The 21929-nt window shown below is 40.1% G+C and overlaps 1 protein-coding gene and 1 long non-coding RNA gene across 2 annotated transcripts; both read right to left on the reverse strand.

Annotated features, from left to right (window-relative positions):
- Positions 1–8000: 8000 nt before the first annotated feature.
- Positions 8001–16259, reverse strand: LOC109467134. The gene is made up of 13 exons (XM_019765069.1): positions 15827–16259; positions 15235–15351; positions 14289–14550; positions 13493–13644; positions 12600–12833; positions 11871–12050; positions 11178–11290; positions 10723–10767; positions 10463–10572; positions 9627–9814; positions 9127–9468; positions 8872–9004; positions 8001–8475 (listed from the first exon to the last, which is right to left on the reverse strand). The coding sequence occupies exons 1-13, from the start codon at positions 16257–16259 to the stop codon at positions 8043–8045; spliced, it is 2742 nt and encodes a 913-aa protein (XP_019620628.1). The 3' UTR covers positions 8001–8042.
- Positions 16260–17288: 1029 nt separating this feature from the next.
- On the reverse strand, positions 17289–19113 carry LOC109467142. The gene is made up of 3 exons (XR_002140064.1): positions 19037–19113; positions 18635–18735; positions 17289–17458 (listed from the first exon to the last, which is right to left on the reverse strand). It is a non-coding gene; the product is annotated as an uncharacterized LOC109467142 (long non-coding RNA).
- Positions 19114–21929: the final 2816 nt, after the last annotated feature.

Genomic DNA, 21929 nt, shown 5'->3' on the forward strand with positions numbered 1-21929 from the left:
CTAAAATTACAACAACAAAGATTTAAGATGTGCAGAATTATATTAGTAGCTCGGTCTTCATGTGGTCCCGACAAATAAACTGTTAACCTGTGCTATAATTTAAACACGGCTGTTTACATAAAACTACTCAATAAGGCAATGTTGCATTGGGTAACTGTCTAGGCGTAATTCTATTTTCACCACACCAAGAAATAATTGAAGGTTTATCACTAGATAACCTCAGGTTAGTCAAGAGGATTGTTATAAATCGGTATGTGAGAAAACCGTAAACATATTCAAGTAAAGATAAACATGTCAGACAAAACCCAAACTGAGACATCACGTACTTCAACTAGTCTGATATGCATTGTCTGGTATCAGAAGAAGACTCGTGGGCTGCTTCATCTACATAGAAATGGGTTGATTCTGTCTGCTAAATAACTTCAGAATTCTTTGCAGTGCTCCATTTGGTGTATATAACCATATAGGATTCAGGATAGAGCTGATTAAATGTCCTGCTCTCTGATGACCAAGTATCACCGTAAGAAAAGCCGAGTCATCATTACCATCATTATCATCATCATCATTGCCGCACGTCAATATAGAGCATCACGGTGGGCCGTCGCTGTCCTCCATATTGTCTTGTTTCTTATACCGCGATGCGCCCCCTTTTGTCCGCAACCAATCTCTGCAAGATCCCGCTCGACTGTCCTTATGCAAGTCATTGCCGATCTGCTTCCCTTTCTTGGCATCTTTTCTTTTGACCTTTTCCTTCCTCGAGTACCTATAGGAAAAGTATGAACTATTTGCATACAGTCACTATCTCATAACTTCAAATGAATTGTAATTCAGCCTGTGTGTGCGTGTGTGTGTGTGTAGAAAGTATACTTTTATGTCACTTCGTTACATAATGAATTAACCTACCCCTATAGTATTCCAGAACAATATTCAGGAAAATTTAGGAAAAGACATGCAACATCGTTGCTCCATACATGCAAACATACATACATACATACATACATACATACAAACATACTTACAAACTGTGGTCTTTCCGTTCAACATGTTTTGTAAAGTATGATTTTGTAAAGAAATAATAACCTTAAGTTGTTGACAACATAGACTAAATTTATAATATCATCCCACCCTCGTGTGAAAAGATATCACTGTTTCCAAAGAAACCGAACTGATGACGTGCTTTACCTAAATCGCCACAATTGTAGCACCCCCCCCCGACTTCTCACTATACAGTATATTTTGCCAAGACCAGGAGGGTTTTCAATTTACAGTTTTGCACAGTTCACTATTTACTGGCACTGAAACTTATTATGCATATATGCTAAAAAGTGGTTGTTTATGTCACACCCATGAATATTTGTCCTTGAGATTATTTTCTCATTTACACAATGTCTGTTTATAATGAGGTGTGCAGGGTCACAGTGTCTTCGTCTTATATATTATGCTAGCGTACGTGTCTTGAAGAAGTCTCAGAGCCATGGCTGAAGACCTGACTTCCGACGCTGTATCAAGTGTCGTCAGAAACGAATTCCTCAGCGATAGCATGACTGAACCAGGTACAGAAACTGTTCCACCTACCGGCAGGCAAACTGACGAAGGTGTTGATAGCTACATCTCTGGTACATGTGACGATGAACATGTATCTATCCAAAGCGGTTCTGCCTTTGAGAACAGGGAGACAGTTCATATCAGCCCTGGAGATTTTGATACCTACGCCATTGCATATACATGCAAAGCACATGATACCTGTATAAAGGAAAATGTAGAAGAGACGAAAAGTAAAGCTTTTCTTGGATCAAACACAGCGTCCAGTAACCACAATGAAAACGACATCCACTTGGCAGGGTGTGCCTCCGTCCAGAATTATACTGATACTTTCAATGAAAACCCTTATCCAATGCTTGCTGAAAACAAAGTTGACCCCAATCCAATGTACCTGCAAAGCACCACGGAGGCTTCTAACGCCAGCCCTGGATTCACTTTCAAGCCAAGTGAACCCTATCAGGAACTAAAAACAGTGTCCGACAGTCGCACACAAGCCATGGATTCAAATCCAATGTGCACACATAACACAACCCCTTATCCGTTGCACCCTAAAAACGACGTCAATTCCGATCGAGTGTACACGGACCCACAAAGCACCATAGAGCCTTCTAACGCTAGCCCTGAATCCGCCTTCATGTCAAGTATGCCGAGTCATGACATTCCCCGCACCCTGACATCAGCTGATACACATCAGCAAGATGACGCAAACATGTGCCAGGATAACCTGGCGTGCGACGCAGCCTTATCGGATACTCAACCAGAACTGCCCTCGCAGGATATATCATCAGCAGCTTCAAACGACATCAATGATGTCTTGAGCAACCCGTTGAGCAATGGTGTCCTTAATGCCTTGAATCCAAATCCGATATACGCGCCATACGTCCAAGACCGTGCAGCTTGTGGTAAGAACTTTATGAACTTTTGACCTATGAAGCTACAAAGTATGGCAACAACTATCAAACATCCATTCTACAAGAATAATCTATATATTCCACATTTAGAACAACAAAATATTGTGGATGATATGGACGAAATGTATTGTTTTTACTCGTGTTTCTCCCTCTGCCATTTAATCAAGCTTCATTTTTAGGTCAAATGACCTGAAATTCGGCATGTAGCGTTCTATATGCAAGGTAGGTGATTGGCTGTTGAAATAATTAGGTCATTGCTACCTTGACTACTGCAACATATTGACAATACGAGGTGCTGTAGTGTGTTGTAGTGGGCATGTCAAAAGTCCTGCTCCAGGAATTTTGTTTAATGTTGAAAACAAACAATTTGCATGACGCCAATAAAATACTTAACAACAATTCATTATAATATGCATTATACAAAATACAATTTATTAACCTTCAAATCAATTGATGTAAGTCCTCAACAATTTATTCAATTCGTTCTCGAATCCATCCGCTTCATATTTGTCTGATTTGATAATAAAACCGGGTTCTGAATTAACTACAAAATGCTCATATTTTCGTCCTAACAGTTGACTAACATGGCACAAATCTGCAATATTTCAGGATGCACCCGTCGCCGGCTCTGCTTAGCTGCAGTATATACAGCTACGGTCATTGTGTCGTGCGTCGTCAGTGGAATCTTTATCTGGTTAACTATAAGCGCCAGCTCAACAACGGTAGGCTTCTATTGTACTTTAGAGTTCTCGTTTAGTTATGTATGTGAGATGCAGCATTGCACTATAGGGTACATGAAAAAGCGTCAAGCTTTACCTTCGTTTAGAATGACATTTCAACAAACAAAAATTTGTAGACCGCATACCTCGATGTTGTGTAAATGTTTATATATGAAATATTAATATCATAGGTTCTGCAATTATAATCATATTCTTTCTAGTTTTCTGAAGTCAAATTTCATGTTAACTAACTTCGGCATGTCATAAGTATGAAATTCCCATCTTTTACCAAATAACTATTTCATATCATTTATTTCCCAATAGAGAGAGGAAGAAAGAGAAAGAGGAAGAAAGAGAGACCGGTATGCTACGCAAAAAGGGCGGTTTTACCGGCTATATAGATACAGATACAGTTACAGATACTGACCAAAAACACAACCTTTATTTTTCATGGGGGTAACACATGCCTTATACACACGAGGTTACATGGTCCTTTCAAAATAGGCCATGCCTTACTGTGCTTCTTCTAAATTACAGTTTGGTACAACAACTACTACTACAGCTACTGCAGCTTTTACTACCACCACTACTGTCTCCACGCTCCCAGCAGTCAACCGCACCTCACATGGCGGAGGTGAGACTAGGAAGAAAGTTCATCTGTTTGTAGGAAGTATTAAAGCATACTAGACTCCAGAAGCGAGTATCAAAATTCCTCAGAAAGTAAAAAATTGCTGTGCATGAGTTTCTTTCGCCACATGGTCCATAAGTTGCAGTCTGAACGCAGCGAGAACATTTTAACAATAGAGTTAAATTGAAATTGCCGAGGACTCTTTCACTACGTCAAATTGAGAATTTCAAATACTGTAACATCAAAACGCATATTATAATTGATCTTAAAGTTTGTAATTTCTATCCTCAGGCGGCAGATATGGGGTGTACATGGGCTGTTTTCCGGACGGTAGCAAACGCAACTTTCCGTTCGAATATATGGCACACTGGAAAATGTACACAGCGCTATGTGTGATCCATTGTCGCAGAATGGGTTACCCCTATGCAGGTAAAACTTGTCTGTCGTGATAGAAATGCCACGAGTTTGATTACTTATACTCTCATCTATAACCCCAGAATACAATAGCATAGGTGCACAGATCTTTGAAAAGAGCGGCATATGCATTTTGAAATCTTAAATCTTCCCATAACTTAAAACTCTAATATTGTTTTAAAAGTTTCAAGAGCATGTATATAATGAAGAGCTGAATCACTCCGTTTACAGTGTTCTAATTTAGTTCATTTTCTTTATGAACACTATCGATACCGCATGATAATGGTAACTTTCTTTACGACTATGTAGCTACGGAGTATGGGGAAGAGTGCTGGTGTGGAAGAGAAGATAATTACCGGGGAATCCGGGGACAGCTTCGGCCAGACGCGGAGTGCAACAAACCCTGCCTTGGGTGGTCACACGAGATGTGTGGAGGACCATGGAGAATGTCCGTGTACAAAGTATAAAGTTAGTACATAGTACAAATAGTACAGATTTGAGAACTATAAACTGTAAAACAATTCGTTTTGGTAAGTCCTTTCTCCCTTATTCCATCTCTGGATGGAATAACCTAAATTGTAATATTCGTACACTTAATCATTCTAAATTTCGGACTCACCTATTTCGATATTTACGCCCCACCAGATATAATCATTTCAGTTTCGGTTCTCGTTTCTCCTGTGTTCTTCTTACTCGGCTTCGTATTGGCACCTGCAGCTTAAATTATAATCTTTTCACAATGGGTCTTATTGCTAGCCCTGCTTGTAGCTGCGGGTGTCAATACGAAACAGTTACTCATTACCTATTACACTGCCCTTTACATAACTTCCACCGTTCAGAACTCCTCAGCAAAGTTTCTGGGATCTTAGGACACTCTGTTAACTTACACACCCTTTCAGATAGAGCGAAACAACTCTTAATTTTGAACGGTTCCCCGGTTTATTCTTTCCGAGTTAACTGTAACATTATGTCAAGCGCCCAAAATTACATTTTAGCAACAAAACGTTTCTAATTCTATTTGTGTCCTTCTCATCTTTTGGGTGAGGAATGTGGACTCTCGCTTCATCAATTCGACTATTTGTTCTTTTACATGTATTCTTGGTTAGTGTTTTGTATTGTTTAGTAATATTAGTTTTATTCGTATAAGTGGCGGCGCTAACATAAGTTACCTAACTTGAGCCCGTCGTCACTTTGTCTTGTACCCTTATTTTGTTTATTGTATTCTGAATAAATAAAAAAAGTATAAAGTACGTAACTGAATACAAACTTAGGAAATGAACTAGAAAGGTAACATTTGCAGAGCAAATGCATAATGTTTACCTTCGCATATGGTCTGCTCTGTTAATTCTTACTCAAAATCAAACAAATTTATATATCTGGTGACAGGAGTCTAAATCCTTCCCACTATACAATTGCACCATTATGTAATCCAACACCAGTTACCATGATGAGACAGGTCAGAGGTCAGTGTTTGTAAAGAAAGAAGAAAAAGAAACAGAGCAAACATAATAAGGTTAGGTTTCGGTCTGTATGTTAAATTCTGACATTGTAATCAGTTAATAACACCATAGCAATAATGTATTCCAAATGTTAGTTGCAGAAACGTGTATGTGGTCTTTGAATTGTGAAATATTAGTCCCAAAAATGTATTTAGCCTCAAATCTCTTATCTGGTATTTTAAATACATTCTTTGATTCTCTTTTGTTTATGTATAACTTATAATCAACGGTGTCGTATAAGCCCACACGGGCTGGGCGCGGGAAAGCGCACGACACGAAAATAAAGTTTTATTCATTCATTCATTCATACATTAAACCGGATATTATAAATATTATATTTTAGTCAATTTTTTTAGAATTGGTCTAGAGGACAAAATAATCTCTGTACTCCTTTTTTTTATTCTACGAAACACGCTGAAAGGCTTCGCCACAGATTTACAGACGTCACGACAGTGTCACAAAATGTAATAAGAGAAGATGTGATGGAAGGAAAGAATCAGATCAGAACAGGGCGACCATTGCTGTTTAGCAGAGATTTATTGCTGTTTTTATGACGAATAAAAGACTTGTTTATTGTTACACTATGTTCTTTAAATTTATTCAATTTGTGTCCACGTTATTTCGGTACAGCTGCTAAGCTGAGGACTTGGTGACAGTTTGTAGGGATGGCTAACCAGCTCAGCATTCATGAATGAAAGCAAAAGCGGTTGCTTACCTTCCTTTCGTATGGGACACGCTAATCTGATTGCATTTTTGTCACCAAAACACCCAGTTGTAACTTTTTGTCAGGTCAGATTTACCTTCTAGATTTAACTCCTGAAGAACTCAAGTTTGTGTCCCTGAGAAGTTTGTGTTTCCAGTATGAATATCTTACCACAGCTTGTAAACTCTAGCATTTTAATTCCTGCAATATTATTACTTAAAGATATGGCGTATAATGAAAACTACAGTGGCAGGATGTCCCATGCCTACGTAGAATAAGGAAACAATGCCACAAAGTAAAAAAAAAACCTGCAAGGTTCGAGTTCTCTATTCCCAGAAAAGGCCTGGGTTTCCAAACATCCTTATTGAAGAGGTTAAAATATAATTGATACATTGTTCGAACAGGAACAGTGATAAAAAAATAACAGACAACTCACAGCATTTTTTTAAAATTTAATACTAAATTATGCTTGCAGGTGTCAATCTAATAGAACATGCATATTGGTTCATTCATCATAGACAAGAATATTTATCGGATGAAAACTAAAAACGCTAAGTATATTCCTTATATTGTTGCCTAGACAATTTCATCTATATCTACAAACTCGACTGAAACATTCATACATTCAATGATGTATATTGGACTATATCATATAAGTCTTCATTTTTAATACATGTAGACTATAAATGTTGTCAAATATAGGCTCAATTCATGATTTAACATGTCATGCCAATATGAATAAAGCTGAATCTGAATCTGAGTGGGATTTTAGCAAAGTCAGTAATAAACTTTAAAAATTCCTCTTCATTGAATTTTGAGTATTTGACAACGAAATACTGGATGAAATAATTTGGTCCCACAGAGTTAGTTACTTAATAAATAAAAAGTACATGTATGTCCGTACATGTATGTACGTGTGTGTGTGTGTGTGTGTGTGTGTGTGTGTGTGTGTGTGTGTGAACGTTTGTGTATGTGAATGTGCGTGTGTGTGAACGTGTGTGTATGTAATTGTGTGTATGTGTGTGAGTGTGTGTGTGTGCTTGTACATGTATTATAGTGTGTTTATGTGTTTGTGTGTTTGTGATATAAAGGGTTGACTAAGTAGAAAATTGGTTTGTCTTGCACATATTAAATATTTTCATCACTACAACATCACTACACTAAGTTGTGCTGAAATCAGACAAAATCCCGCAGAGAAGTTGTCTGTGCCAATTCCTCTCGTAACCTTATTAAGTATGCATGCAATTCTGCTTTTGGTTAACAGTACCGATTTAATCAACCTTTCAATGGACCAGTAACCGGTAAATAACTGATGTAATAAGTATAAGATAAGAAATGTTATTATGGTATAAAAGTTACAGACATGCAATATGTACAAATGTAAATCATCATGACGGTTTCTTTCCGCTAACTACACTAAAAGTCACACTGATTTGAGTTCATGGATAACCTCCATGCAAAGCTATTTTCAATGTTTAAACCAAAATTAACAATCTGGCATAGTTTCCTGCCTTGCCATGTTATTAAACTTTAACAAGAACAAGAACAAGTACGTACACTGTCAAATAAATACATGTGCTGGCAATCAAACTACAAAACAAGATTATAAACGTTCTTGCCAAACTTTTACTTGCTCAAATACATGGTCATGGGAACGATTGCCGCGATGCTGATGACGTACATGACAAGACACACCCTGTCCAGGACCTTAGCCAGCAGGGTGTAGTCGGACACATCCTCTTTGTTGTTCATGGCCTTCGTCAGCTCCTCTGTTTGGTTATTAACCGCCCTAGTCAGCCCCTTTATCTCGTTCCTTACCTCTTTTACGCAAGAGATCAGCTCGAGAAGGTCAGACGAACCGGTGGCCTCCAGGTCTGTAGGTGCAGGAGGCGTTGATGGTTGCCCGGTCCGTATGTTATCATCACCGGGTCTCCCTTCTTCGACCATGTCATCCGTTTGGAAGGCGTAGTTGGTCATCTCTATGCCAGGGTGGTTGGTCAGGTCAGCCTCTCCATCGCCTGCACGCTTCTGCTTTGTTAGATCACCCAACAGCAGCATCCTTGATAACAATCAATAATCATTGAAATGACTTAAAAAGCAATAATCATTGAAATAGCTAAAAAGAAATAATCATTGAAATGAATAGAAAAAAAAAACGTCACTAATTTTCGCCGCTGTCCTCATACATGCATGGTTATTCATCGATCGTTATATGCAGGGTTTAATATGTTATGAAGATAACTTTCTTTTAGATAAGAAATACTGAGCGAAATATAACTATAGTGTTAAAAACAACTTCCTAACAGAGAAACTTGACCGTAATGGTGATGGAAGCCTTATAAGAAGAAAAAAGAAACTTTATAGAGACAATTGGAGTTGCAGGTGAAGTAATCTATCAGTTATATATATCATAGTACACACAGATATCATTGGAACCAAAAATATTGTAACGTACTTTGAAATATAACGAAGAAAAATAATCTTCGCGGTCGGAGACAGGCTGCCCTCCCTGTCGTGAATGATGATGATGATCAGAGTGAAGAATAGGAATAATCCCATCAGCCCCATCCACAAGATGATTAGCGTAGCTGTAACATTCAAGATGGTTAACAGTTACCAGAATACATAAGTCATACCAAAGCAGCTGCACTATCTTGAAGAAATGCTTTTAAAGCAAAGCTATTGTGCCATATCTGATTTTTGTCCTCACCGAAAAGAGGTAATGCCCCCTTGACAGGAAGTACGTCTGTCACAAACACGAGAGACACGACCATGGAGAGTAGAATGGTCACTCCGAACGCGATCCGGTCGCCCCTGTCCAAGGGCATCATGAATGTGATCGTCATCAGTACCACCAGGATGACGCAGGGTCCTACAGTAGTGGCGATGTGGAACAGTGGAATCCTGGACAGATGAACAGCAAGGCACGCCTCCCTGTTGTCTTTCGCGAAGATCTTGTCCTTTCGATACCATTCGCCCTCCGTTTTTGCAGCGGAGTAAGAGTTGCAGGGACTGTTTCCCATATTGTCTGCAGACCTTCCCCCTTCGCATTCTGTATTAAACATATTGTCCCAATAAGTTATAACTTTTCCATTGCTATCAGATATATATTTACCAGATATGTAAACATTAAAAAAAAAAGAATCATCTTAATTTTAGGATAGCATTTCTAAAGACCAAACCTGTCATGAATCATTGCAAAAGCCTTACGGATGGTTTGCGCAATTGCTGTGGCTGCGGAAAAGCATATGTCGCATTCCATGATGTCTGCAGGGAAGAAGAAGGGGTCTGCATCACATACGGTGGTGGTCAGGGTTTCTACACGCCATTCTACCAGACCACTGCGGCTCATTCGGACCGGCACATTCTTTTCTAGGCCTTTGTAGACCGGATCAGCACTGCGAGGTAACGCAAACTAGAGTTAATCTTGACGAATGTTGACGACAATGAGTGAACATTGAATATGAGCACAAGATCCACATTTGCATGATTACATCAGTTAATCATACTCTCCACATTATGACAATCGGTTCTTGAGTTATCCATCTTAGAAAATTTTTTAACAAATGCTCCTGCAATTCCAGAAAAAGCTGTTAGGAGGCTCAAACTCACGTCACTTCTTCTTGAGCCCGTGAGCTACCTACCATTTGAAAATTCAGATCACGAAATCCCCAAACCGGACGTTTAGCTGAAGTACCATCACAAGCCACCAGCGGGCCCAAAATCTATCAATTTCGAGGTCTCATGAAGTCCCATTCACACACTTAATATCAACACTATCTCTTTCACCCTTATTGGGTTATCGTGAGGCCACACACACACACACACACACACACACACACACAAATGGGACACTCATCATCATCATCATTAGGTAGCGGTTTCCCGGTCATGAACCCTCTCCCTCCAATACTCTTCACCCATCATGGCACTCGCATGGCATTCTTTGTAATGGGTATTCTTTCGGTCAGTAAGATGGATTTAATGTTAAAAATATTCTGAAAAAAATGTGATGAATTCAGTGAATTGAAGAAGTTACAACGTACTTTCTTTTCAGAATCAACGTCGGTGCCCAGATGTCGCTGCCGCGAACGCTTAGCGTGGTGACGTTATCGTAGTATTTCGGATCCCAATTCAGTCGGCTGTCCTGCCATGTCTAACAAAATGAAACACATCACTGCGTATGACAAAGGTTGTTCACGTAAGTGTCAACCCCAAAATGACTAGACAACTAGACTATTGTCCGCATACCAGTATTTTTTGGTAAATGAAAGGTAAGTTTTCATAATTTTTTTTTGCAACTTACGAAATCGATGACGACAGACGCAACAAGTTGCTCCTTCTTTTCATCCTAAAATAAAGGGTACAACATGAATTACAGCATGGATGATTGCTAAATTAAGCAAACCTTTTGGTACGGTCATTTCTCTAAGTTGAATCAATTGCAACTCTATTCCTTTGCATGAAAAGTGCCATTCAGGGAGGTGCCAACATATGACGCCTTTCGAGTGCGTTTGAAAGCTGGAAAATAGTTGCCAGCCATGTTTGTGTTTTTCTGGTAGTTTGTGGTGTTTTAGCGCCTACCATGAACTTAATTAAAAAGGAAACGTTAAAGTAAAAGTAAAATATAATGACACGAAGATTTTTTCAATTAAAATATTTCAATCTTTGGTGCAGAGATGTTATATAATGCCCCTTTTGCTCTTCATAGTGGGAACTACTAATTTATAAGGACATATGTAATAGAAAAATAGTACTTACCAAGTCGACAACTTGTTCCACAGATCCTTTAAAGTTGACGATGACATTCTCAGGTGGCAGGCCTGCACTGGAAATCTCCAGTAGATCCTTTTGCAGCCTTTGTCTGTGGTTCACTGCATAATGTGTGTTTGTTTCAGTGAAAACAATCAATCAAAATGCAGAAACTGGTACATTTTAGATTGTGGCCACATGTTGTCAAAGCACACGTCAAATGGACTATCACTTCTAAATAATGTGCCAGGTCTCATTGTAGCATTGCAATAATGTACCAGGTCCCACTGTGGTATGTTAGGTCTTGTATAATGTACTAATTGTTAAATACAGCGTTGATTTCGAACGTAACTGCTTGTAGTTTTGCGGCATGCAAATCATATTGATATTTTGGTTCGTCGTGTGTATTGACATGGTCATGACTAATTTGAGGATGTACTGTAAAACAGATACAATTCACCTGTAACAAAGACTGATATTATACATATTATAGAAGAAGTGGGTAAATTCGTCCTCCATTGCCTACAAAGAAGAAGTCAAACCCAGTAAAACTAGTGTCATGTCATGTTGTAGCATACAGTATAATGTTAGAAGTAGATATAGTCTCACATATCACTGTATTTTCTTTCTATGTTCTTTGTAACTGCAATTAGCCCTCGGGCAAGTATTTGCAATAAACTTTCTTTCTATTATAAGAGTCACCTGAGCAACGGGGCTTGTCATATTGCCAATTGCCTCCTTCGATGCACCTCACTTCACTAGTGTAACCGGACTTGAGTGTGTAGCCTTCGTTGCACGAATACGTGACCTTTTCTTCTACGTAGTAGAACCTCTTATTGGGGCTTCTCTTGCCGTAGTTCGGAGGACCCCTGTCCCAGCAGCCTTCAGCAGCTGATTGTGCAGTCATAACAGGCAGTGAGAAAATGAGTAACTAGACAGATTATATCAATTGCAAAGCAAATGCATAATGTTAACATTATGGTCAAGACTAAATTAATACACCACTTCTTTAAATTTGTTTATTGTTACTCTAAAACATTCGTATACAATATATAATGAGCACCCTTTCAGCTCTGCCCTGTGACAAAATGTAACTCAGCACCACAGGGTGTCTGCTACAGCACAAGTTGCCATGGTGATAGACGTCTGGTAACTAAAGGTAGACATTATGTCAACGAAGGTGAACATATTGTTTTGTCTGTTTCTGATTCCTCCTCGTCTTCTCCGAAGAAATGAGGTCAATGACCTGTACCACAGGCTGTAGCAGACACCCTGTGGTGTCGTGTTACATTTTGTAGCAGGGCAAAGATCGAGGGGTGCTCACCATATGTTATATATGAATAAGGTAGCTTGAGCACAGGAAGAGCTCATATCCGTCACATGAAGCAACTGGTGAACGGTTTGGGAAAGCAAGGCATATTATCTTCTTACACGACAACTTACCACACGGGATGACGTCACATTCCGCCTGGCTACCTCCTTCGGTCAAACAAAATGGCCGCTCTAGACCTGTAGGGTTGCGGCAGTAGTTGTTATTCAGGTTCGCCCAAGGGAATTTTGTCTTGTAGTAACCAGCTTGTGCAGCTGACCACTCCACACAATCTGCTCCGGATGTCGTTTTACTCCATGTGCCACGGTAGTTCATGCCAGTTCCGTGGTAGCAAACTGTGGAAGACAAAAGAACACAAGTAGTGGAGTATGTGTCAAACCGATAGATCCCCTCTTGCCCAAATGTCGGTTAGATACAAAGGTGTCACCTTATGGAATAAACTCCAGCTCTAAAGAATCCTATCTTGTCTCTTCTCTCACTCAAACAAGCTCTGAAAACCCATCTGATAAACGAACCTAGCCCCCTGTAGTAGTTTCATTTAGTGTTTTTCTCTTATTTTAACTCATACCAATTATTATTATTATCATTATCATTATTGCACTGCATTTATAACTTACATTACCTTATTTCATTGTCATTAATTTATACCGTACATTATTCGATTATCCTTATTGTATTATTTCCATTTCCTATTGTATTATTTCCATTTATTGATTATATTTAATTTTGTATAGTTTAGAGGAGGAGGGCCTTGTATAAGCATTCCATGCTTCTCCCCTTCTCCTGCACCAGTTTTATCCTTGTTTTGTATTATTATGGTCTGTTTTGTTTATGTGCACACTAATAAAGTCAAAAAACAAATCAATCAAATCAAATCCCCGAGTAAGCGTCAGGAATTTGGCTGGCGTGCCAAAATCAAATTAACGTTATGCCCATGAAATCATGAGCTCATTTAGATATCATAACAAACAGTATCAAAGTCTTCTCTTTGCACCTTCGCTTCCTTTCTTGGCTGGTTTGGGATTCCAACAGTTGTGATCGGATGAAGGAAACAGGTCACATCGCGGCAGCTGGTTCTTTATCCAGTCATCAGCCATGTGGAGCACTTCTTCACACCACGAGCGGCATGGCACCAGCTGTGTTCCCCTATAAAACATTTACCGTAGATCAAATACCAGTCGTTAAACGTAGGTAGTGTACGGCACGCGCGCCAGCAAACGCCATGTTGCATATAACATGTTCCTTATCTTAGGCCATGTTGATTTGATTATATGGATGACATTCTCCGAGAGCCCCAAAACTGATGCGCGCATGCGAATAAAAAAAGAGTTTTGCAAAAAAAAAGTTGTTTTCATTATGAAATGTACGTGGTTTTGAAGGTTTAACAAATGGCACAGAATATGGTTTGGCGAATAATCTAGTCTTCAAGTTCATTTCTTTACAATTTCGTCTTTTTTCGTTTGATTTTGGCATTCTACGACATTGGTATGGTTTTTAATTTTTTTTTAAAACTTAAGGTATATTTTTGCTCATTTTGCAACTGTTTTGTACGATTTACAGTATGGTTGAAAACTTTTTTTTTTTGGAAACGGCCGAAAATTCATGCGCGCGCGGATGTCATCCATATAATCAAAACATGGCCTTAGTGGAAGTAATGGCATCTTTAGATTCGTGAGCGTTCAGGTTGAAATCTGAGGCTTCATCATAAGCTGCTGTGAAACATGCCACGTTCCAAAAAAATAGTAACTGAAATGTGAACTAAAAATCATCATCATAACTTTTTTTCTCACATGCATGAGTCCATGTTGGCTGCATTTAGGAGCGAAGAGCACTGAGTCTTATTTTCTTCGGAGACATTGCATTGTGGGAAAAGGACTCTCGACAAGAATGTCCTTATCTCAGGGTGATACTTTCCCGGGATGCTTTGCGAACTGTTGAGCAGCTCCACGAGGGAGGAATTCTGTATCTCCTCAAACGTCGTATGACCCAGCTGATTCGGTAGGATTGCAAGCCTGCTGTCGATTTCAAAACCCCTAGGGATTGGCCGGCACACTGAAAGGTTTAAAGAATAATAGTTTATGTCATTTTACTTACTAGAAATACTGACTAGAAGTATTGTAAACCAAAGCTAACTTTAGTATAGAGTAGAAGAATGGTTCCTTAGATTATGATTTCCAACTGACCCAAACATTAATAGTCATGCTTGTATACTGTATCCATCTTTGTCGGTCACTATAGACATGTATAGCTAGACATTGTACATTATAAAACCATAAATTCAGAATCATTGAAACATACGACAAATTAGTCATTAAGAAAATCAACATCTCTTCTTAATTTTCATTTATCTTCTACTACCATCCCAGTCTGCTCTTTTTGACGAGGTTACAACCTACCACGTCGTTCTTTTATCAGTTGGAAGGAGATAATGTCTACTGACCTACGAGCAGCTGCAAGTACATTACCCTGGATGCCAAAACTAGTATCGGGCCGTTAGCCGTTTTCCTTCGGCAGCCGAGAGCCCTTTGCCCGCCTGCCTAAATTAGCGCTACGGGGGAGTTGAGCCCGAGGGGTTTGTCGATGTAGGGCCAGCCAAACTCCCCCCGGGCTAGACTCCCCCATATAGCGGTAACTTACACCAGCGGGCGAAGGGCTCTTGCGGCCCGGAAAACGAGCTTGGATTCCAGGGTACAAGTACATGTGTGTGTACTACATGACCTGATGACAGAGACTTACCACAGCCCTCCTCATCACTCCCGTCCGTGCAGTCCGGGATCCCGTCACACCGCTTCCAGGATAGGATACAGGCTTGTCTGTGTCCACAGCGGAAATGTCCCAGAGAGCAGTCGATTGCTTTACATGTAAACAATTCATACATTGGATTTTGAATCTAATCTGCTTGATTGGAAGAATTCTAGAAGAGCTTAAGTTTGGGACCTGAAGAAAGATAAAGCTTTGGTTTTCAATTAACGTATATTTCGCAACATTCATGTGGGGAGCATAACACAGAACTTTTAGATTTTTAGTTAACCACAGAACTTCTAGATTTTAAATTAACAATCCTGAACATAGTAACACCTTGCCGTCTGTGAACTTATTGGTGCTTTCTTTGTTATATTGAATTAATCATGTTTCGATCTGCAAAAAATCTTAACTTGTAACGAAATTGAAGCTAAACTGCCGTCCAATGACATGAACACAAAATGGTTTGATAAAGTCAATTCTACTAGTTGGTATAACTTATTACCAGGGGAATAAAAGAACGATAATTTCCAAGAGAAAACATTACGAAATCAATGCCTAACTTATGTTTTGTGTTATGACATACTTTTATCCAGCTGGCAGATAAACTTGTAAGCAGAGGAGCACGGCGCGTAATTCCAGCCTGAACCATAGTAGTTCGCGCAGTTTTCTCCCTCGTTGCCGTTAGGTTCCCCGAGCTGCCAGCGGTTCCAGTCAGACCTGATGCCGTGTGGAGTCCCGTCTGCCCACACCCACTCACTCTGGTCGTTCGGATCGTTTAGGCCAAACCAGAAATGGGAGGTTTCATCCACGGCGTTCTTCAGCTCTCTCACGAAGTCGTCCACGTCTCTGTCCTTCGGCATGGCCAGGAGCGCCTCGTCCTCTGCACACACCTTTCCGGCCTGAGTGTAGGTTTTGCTTTGATTGTATGCCTTGAAGCATACACCCTTGTATGTAGTGTATCCAGACGGGCAACCTATAGAAAATATGAACAAAAACGGTCTATCTGGGTCTTTCATCTCACATTGAGCCTATTTATATCACTCTTATCACTTTTTAAAATTATGCTAGTAACCTTTCGAAGAAACTGTGCATGGCAAATGCAAACACACATGAAATATACTCTCAAGAAATGTATTTTAATTTTACACTTGTCTTACTCTGGTTGAAATATCTTTATCCTTAGGTCTACTTTTGCCATATATCTGATGCTAGTACATGTATGCACTAGTATGTAAGTTGAAAACCATTATGGATTGCTTCGGAGGACCAGAAACATAAAGGATGTTCCAGGTTAAAGGTGCTAAATGTAAAATATGATGTAAAAATTATTTTGTATTAAAATTATAAATATATAAAAAGTATATACAAAGTGAAAATTATAATAAAATACTGATCAAATTTAAATAAAAACGTAAATCTAGTAACAGAATGCACAAAAATGTACTTGACGGAGATGATGAACCCATGCGTGGCAAACATAACAAGAATTCGGAGATGTCATATCTCCATGAAATATATGAGTTTTTGTAAATGTTTTTACACAGTACACTACAGTACAGAACAAAATAACACAGGTAATTGTTTTCAAACACACACCTTTGGCCTGAAATAGGTCAGGCTGTAATATATATGGTCAACTGTACATGTAGCTTATTCCAGAGGAAGAACCTCATTAATCAAACCGGGCAGGCGCGCTGCCTCCATACGTCTTATGCGTTAGAGGAACTCCTTGACAGCTGGTATTTTGTTGCATAACCCACACATCTGTTTTCCCTGACTTGCAATAAGGTACAAAAACCGGTTCTGCTGCAGTACCAACGTCAGCCACCAGGAGGCCCATATTTGACATTGACCTTTGGCTTTCTTAGACCTACCAGCATACTAAATATCATCACAATCGGCGTCCTGAAGTTATGCTGACTACAAATGTGCGGAAACACACACACACACACACACACACATACACACACACACACACACAGCCACGCCAAAAACAATACCTCCATTTTTTATGGAGGCAATAATCATCTATGTTGCACAAATATTACACCACTGATTATTAGTCACTTTGATTTTGAAGACGAGCCAAACGATATTCTATACTCACAGCTCAGTCCATCTTCCTGCAGTTCCCAGGAATCCCGACAGGCGCACGCCCTCCCTCCCGGATTCGCAAGGCACAGCTCCTGGCATCCTCCATTGGACGAGGAACACGCTGAAATACCGATACTTATCATAAATAAGTTAAGATTACAGATATGATAGTGCAAAAACAAATTCTGAAATAGACGAGCTACGAGACAGTTTTTGCAGATTTCAAGAAGGTATTACAAGTTATAATGGCCGAATACTATTATATATTCGCTGAATATTGTTATCATTCATGAAAGTTAGGCCATAATTTTGCATAAGATATGACTTTTAAAGCTATTCTTACTCGTGTCCCAAATCGAATCTTTAACCACGAAGGTATTTCGCTTATCCACAATTAGCCGTAATTATAGAGCTTTCTCATTAATTATGTAAATTACTTGTTAATTTGCATAATTTATATTTGTCGTCGTTTCTCTCCTCAAGTTTGAAAATTCTGATTATGAACTGCAGCAGATGTATCGAATTACCAAGTTAGATCCTGATTATTTAACGAATCACATGAGCTACATTGTGTACATTTATACAAAAAATCAGGGTGACTCAATTTTTAGGTTTTAGATTTTATCCTGCCCCTGTAGTTTCGGAACAAACTGCTTGGGGCCCCAAAATGGAATCATGAGGACTCGGACCATACCACCTTCTAAACATAAATGTATGCTTGAATATTTCAATTTAGTATTATATTGGAGACTGATTATTAGGCGCTTTTTATAAAGCACATTTCCACTCTTTTTGAACGTTTTACCGTTTGAACAATGGCAATTTTTCTATCTAAGATTCATTTACTGCGCCCCAAATCAGGTCAATCCTTTCTTAGCACATGCCAAGGGCTACCTGCAGGTACTATCCAAAAATTACTACAGCGTGTCTGTCTAGACCACGAAATGTCCAAAACCACAAGTTCCGCAGCAGTACCATAAATAGGGAGGCCCAAATCTAATCATTGCGATGTCTCATCAAAGCCTACGCACCTATCAGGACAATTCATATAAGCCCTATCGTCTTATTCTATTAACACCAACACCCACACACACGTACACCCACACACACACAGACACACATACATACATACACACACACACACACACACACACACACACACACACACACACACACACACACACACACACACACACACACACACACACACACATACACCCCAAACTCCCCAACACACACGGACTCGCACACACACCAACGCTACTGAAAACACAATCTTCTTGTCGAAGGTAATTACCGTTGGTGACGTTAGGCGGAAATGGCGTGGACAAGTAGATGCCCCGTGTAGTACCCAGGCCGTCCAACATAACAGTCTGATTCATGCTGGACTTGGATAACCTGTAGTTAACATTGTACATAACGTTACTGTCAGTTAATCGTTAATTGTGGATAAGCGAAATACCTTAGTGGTTAAAGATTCCATTTGGGACACGAGTAATAATAGCTTTAAAAGTCATATCTTATGCAAAATTATGGCCTAACTTTCATGAATTATAACAATATTCAGCGAATATATACTAGTATTCGGCCATTATAACTTGTAATACCTTCTTGAAATCTACAAAAACTGATTTTCATGATAATTACGGCTTGCCTATAAGAAAGTCAAAGTGGATGCAAGGGAAGGTCATTTTCCTACCTTCGGAGGCTACCTGGCGAGTAGGTGACCCAGTAGACGTAATCGTCACCGACCGCAATCCCTGAAACACGGTTCCAGTACTGGTCTCCCGGCTTGACTAGTTGTGTATTGTTGCCGTGCATGTCTGAACTGAAGATGCTGTCATCATCAGAATAGTACAACCGATTCTCTAAATGGGAGAAAGGAACACATTTGGATGACATCAGATCAACTACCACATGTCATCAGAATAATACAACCGATTGTACAAAACCGGTACAAAAAATCGCCCATTCCTTACATTGTTGAGCAGTTCTTCCCTACTCTTAAGCGACGGTCACAACTCGCCGTACGTGCTTCTGCGTGCTGTCTACGTGCAAAAACGTGGGCAAACGTACGGCATCCGTGCGTGGTGAGTACCGCCTCCGTACGGAATCCTACGGATTTGGGAGCACGCAGACACGCCGTAGAACCTTAAGTGCATGTAATACTTTTTCTACGTGCGGTCTGCGGATTTACCACACGTGCGTGCGAGTACGTGCGACGCGCGTGCCCCGTACAACCTATGAGCGTGCAACGTACGGACTCCGTGAGTCTAACTTCACTATTCTCACGTGCAATTGCTGTACGGACAGCGCACGAAGCACGTCAGTGCCACGCACGGTGCTTGCGTCATCCGTGCTTACTCCTCACTTCCCAGTTGACCTGCTCAATGACCACGCAGAACACACGTGCACCATACTAGGTGCTCCGCACGTGCAACGCACGCGCAACGCACCTTATTTCTACAGTATATAAAGACGACTTGACGGGCGACTGCCAACTCGTCTCCAAGATGCCCAGGAAGGCTCAGAAGAAGTCTACCAGACAAGACCCAAAGAAACGGGCCGCGGAAGACACCAGGGCGGCTAGTGATGATGAAGTTAACAGGAGGTGCACGCACTTACAACGTGCGAGTGAGTAAGGAAATCGTGCGCACGCCGCACGTGTAGGTACGGCCTGTACGCGGCAACGTGGCAATCGCACAGAGATCGTACGTTGTAAGCACGTACAACTCACTTACCACTTGCGCAACGTACGATGCACGCAACCGCTGACGGTCAGGCGTTTCGTGCAGACCACGTACGTACACCTTGCGAGTGACGTACTCCCTCGGCCGGCCACCCTACGTTTGCAGAAAAAACGTAGCAGACGTAGCCACGACAAAAACGTACGGACAAAAAGCACGCACGGCGAGTTGTGACCGAGGCTTTACTTAAGTGGGCATAGAGTGACTGAGTGCGGCTAGCATTGACATTTACCTCTACTAGTAGTGTAATAGGCATTATTATAGCTCTCTACCGCTTTTGTGTGATTATTGTGTAAATTATGTATTTTGTAAACCATTAGTATTGTTTAATATCTAATTTTATGAATTGTTAAAACAACTCAATTCAGACTTGAGGTCTGCTAGTTGTTTGAATAAAGATTGATTGATTGATTGATTGTCTAAATAGGAGGAATACACATTTTTTCTGTTAATCAGAAACGCATCAGAGTGACATCGAATTGAACCACTGGTTACCGTAACCCTTGCGAGTTTACATTCGGAAGTGATTGGTCGTTGATTATCCTGATGAAGGCGACAGTGGTCGTTAGAAGGACCCACTGTTTTCCGTGATGACATCCCCCTAAGATGTCCACGTTCAAGGTTCAAGGTCGTTAGAAATTTGATCTCTCTGTACTCTTTGTGTTGCAATACAGTTTATGTATTTATTTATTTATTCGTTCGGCTGTAAAAAGACAAATTGTACAGCCAGGGCAGCCTAAATGACAAGACAAACATTTACACGCACGATACAGCAATACAATACATCAACGTGGAGAGGTCAGGGTCATACACCTAAGGCTTATAGGGGTCACCTAGAGAGTCCCATATCTTCCTTTTAAAGGAGGCAATAGTGGTGGCAGTGCGAGCGTCAGTGGAGTCAGTGCAATACAGTTGCAAATAACATTTTACTATTATTACTAGATACCAACACAGAATGACGAACATTTTAATGGTGATTGTCCTTTGTGTAGTGATATGTTGTTCACGTTACCAGAATCCATTATTCTCTGTTGCCTGTTTTTTTTTTATTCCAACATGTAATCACCAGACATGGTGACGACACACTCAAGTTTCTTCAACTGATATTAATGCCGCCACCAACACAGGGGACACATTACAGAACAATACTCATTTAAACCTGAGCTAAGTGAGGAAAGCCGTGTAAAGTGCCTTTCCCAAGGGCACAAGATCGGTGGCATGTCAGGACTCGAACACGGGACTCTAAGTTCCGAGTCGCGCACTCTGCCGCTACGCCACACGCCCTGTTGTCTCACCTTTGTGGTCTATTGTAATGGCCTTTGGAAAATTAAGGTTACTGATGATAGTGGTGTGGTTGCTGCCGTCCATCGCAGCACGGCGAATACTGAAGACATAGCCCAGTGAGTAGTCCTCACCACTATGTACCCAGAACATGAGTCTGTAGAAAAATAATTACAATCCAATATATAAAAAAAAACAGAAAAAAATAACTAAAAAGTGAATCTGTATCTGTATAAGTATAGCAAAAAAAACACCGTTCGGCGTAACACACCATCTTCGTAGGCACGCGGCGCGGAATTGTTAATAACTAATATCTTTACGTCTTTCCTTCAAAGAAAAGGGAATAAAATTATTTCTTAAAAGCTAAAGCGATTGCTATGCCAATGTCAAAATCATAATATGGTATGTTGTATATATGTTATATAGAAATAGTTCTCCGACAAATTTAACGAGGTAAAAGAATTCAATAAAAACATGTGAAGAAATGTGTTAGACCATCTCTCTTTCCTCTCTTTCCAATGCGATTGGATCCGAAATGGATTAAATACATGTTTGTTCTGATTT

This window comes from Branchiostoma belcheri, unplaced genomic scaffold (assembly GCF_001625305.1).
Source record: "Branchiostoma belcheri isolate BF01 breed outbred unplaced genomic scaffold, Haploidv18h27 scaffold176, whole genome shotgun sequence".
Taxonomy (NCBI): domain Eukaryota; kingdom Metazoa; phylum Chordata; class Leptocardii; order Amphioxiformes; family Branchiostomatidae; genus Branchiostoma; species Branchiostoma belcheri.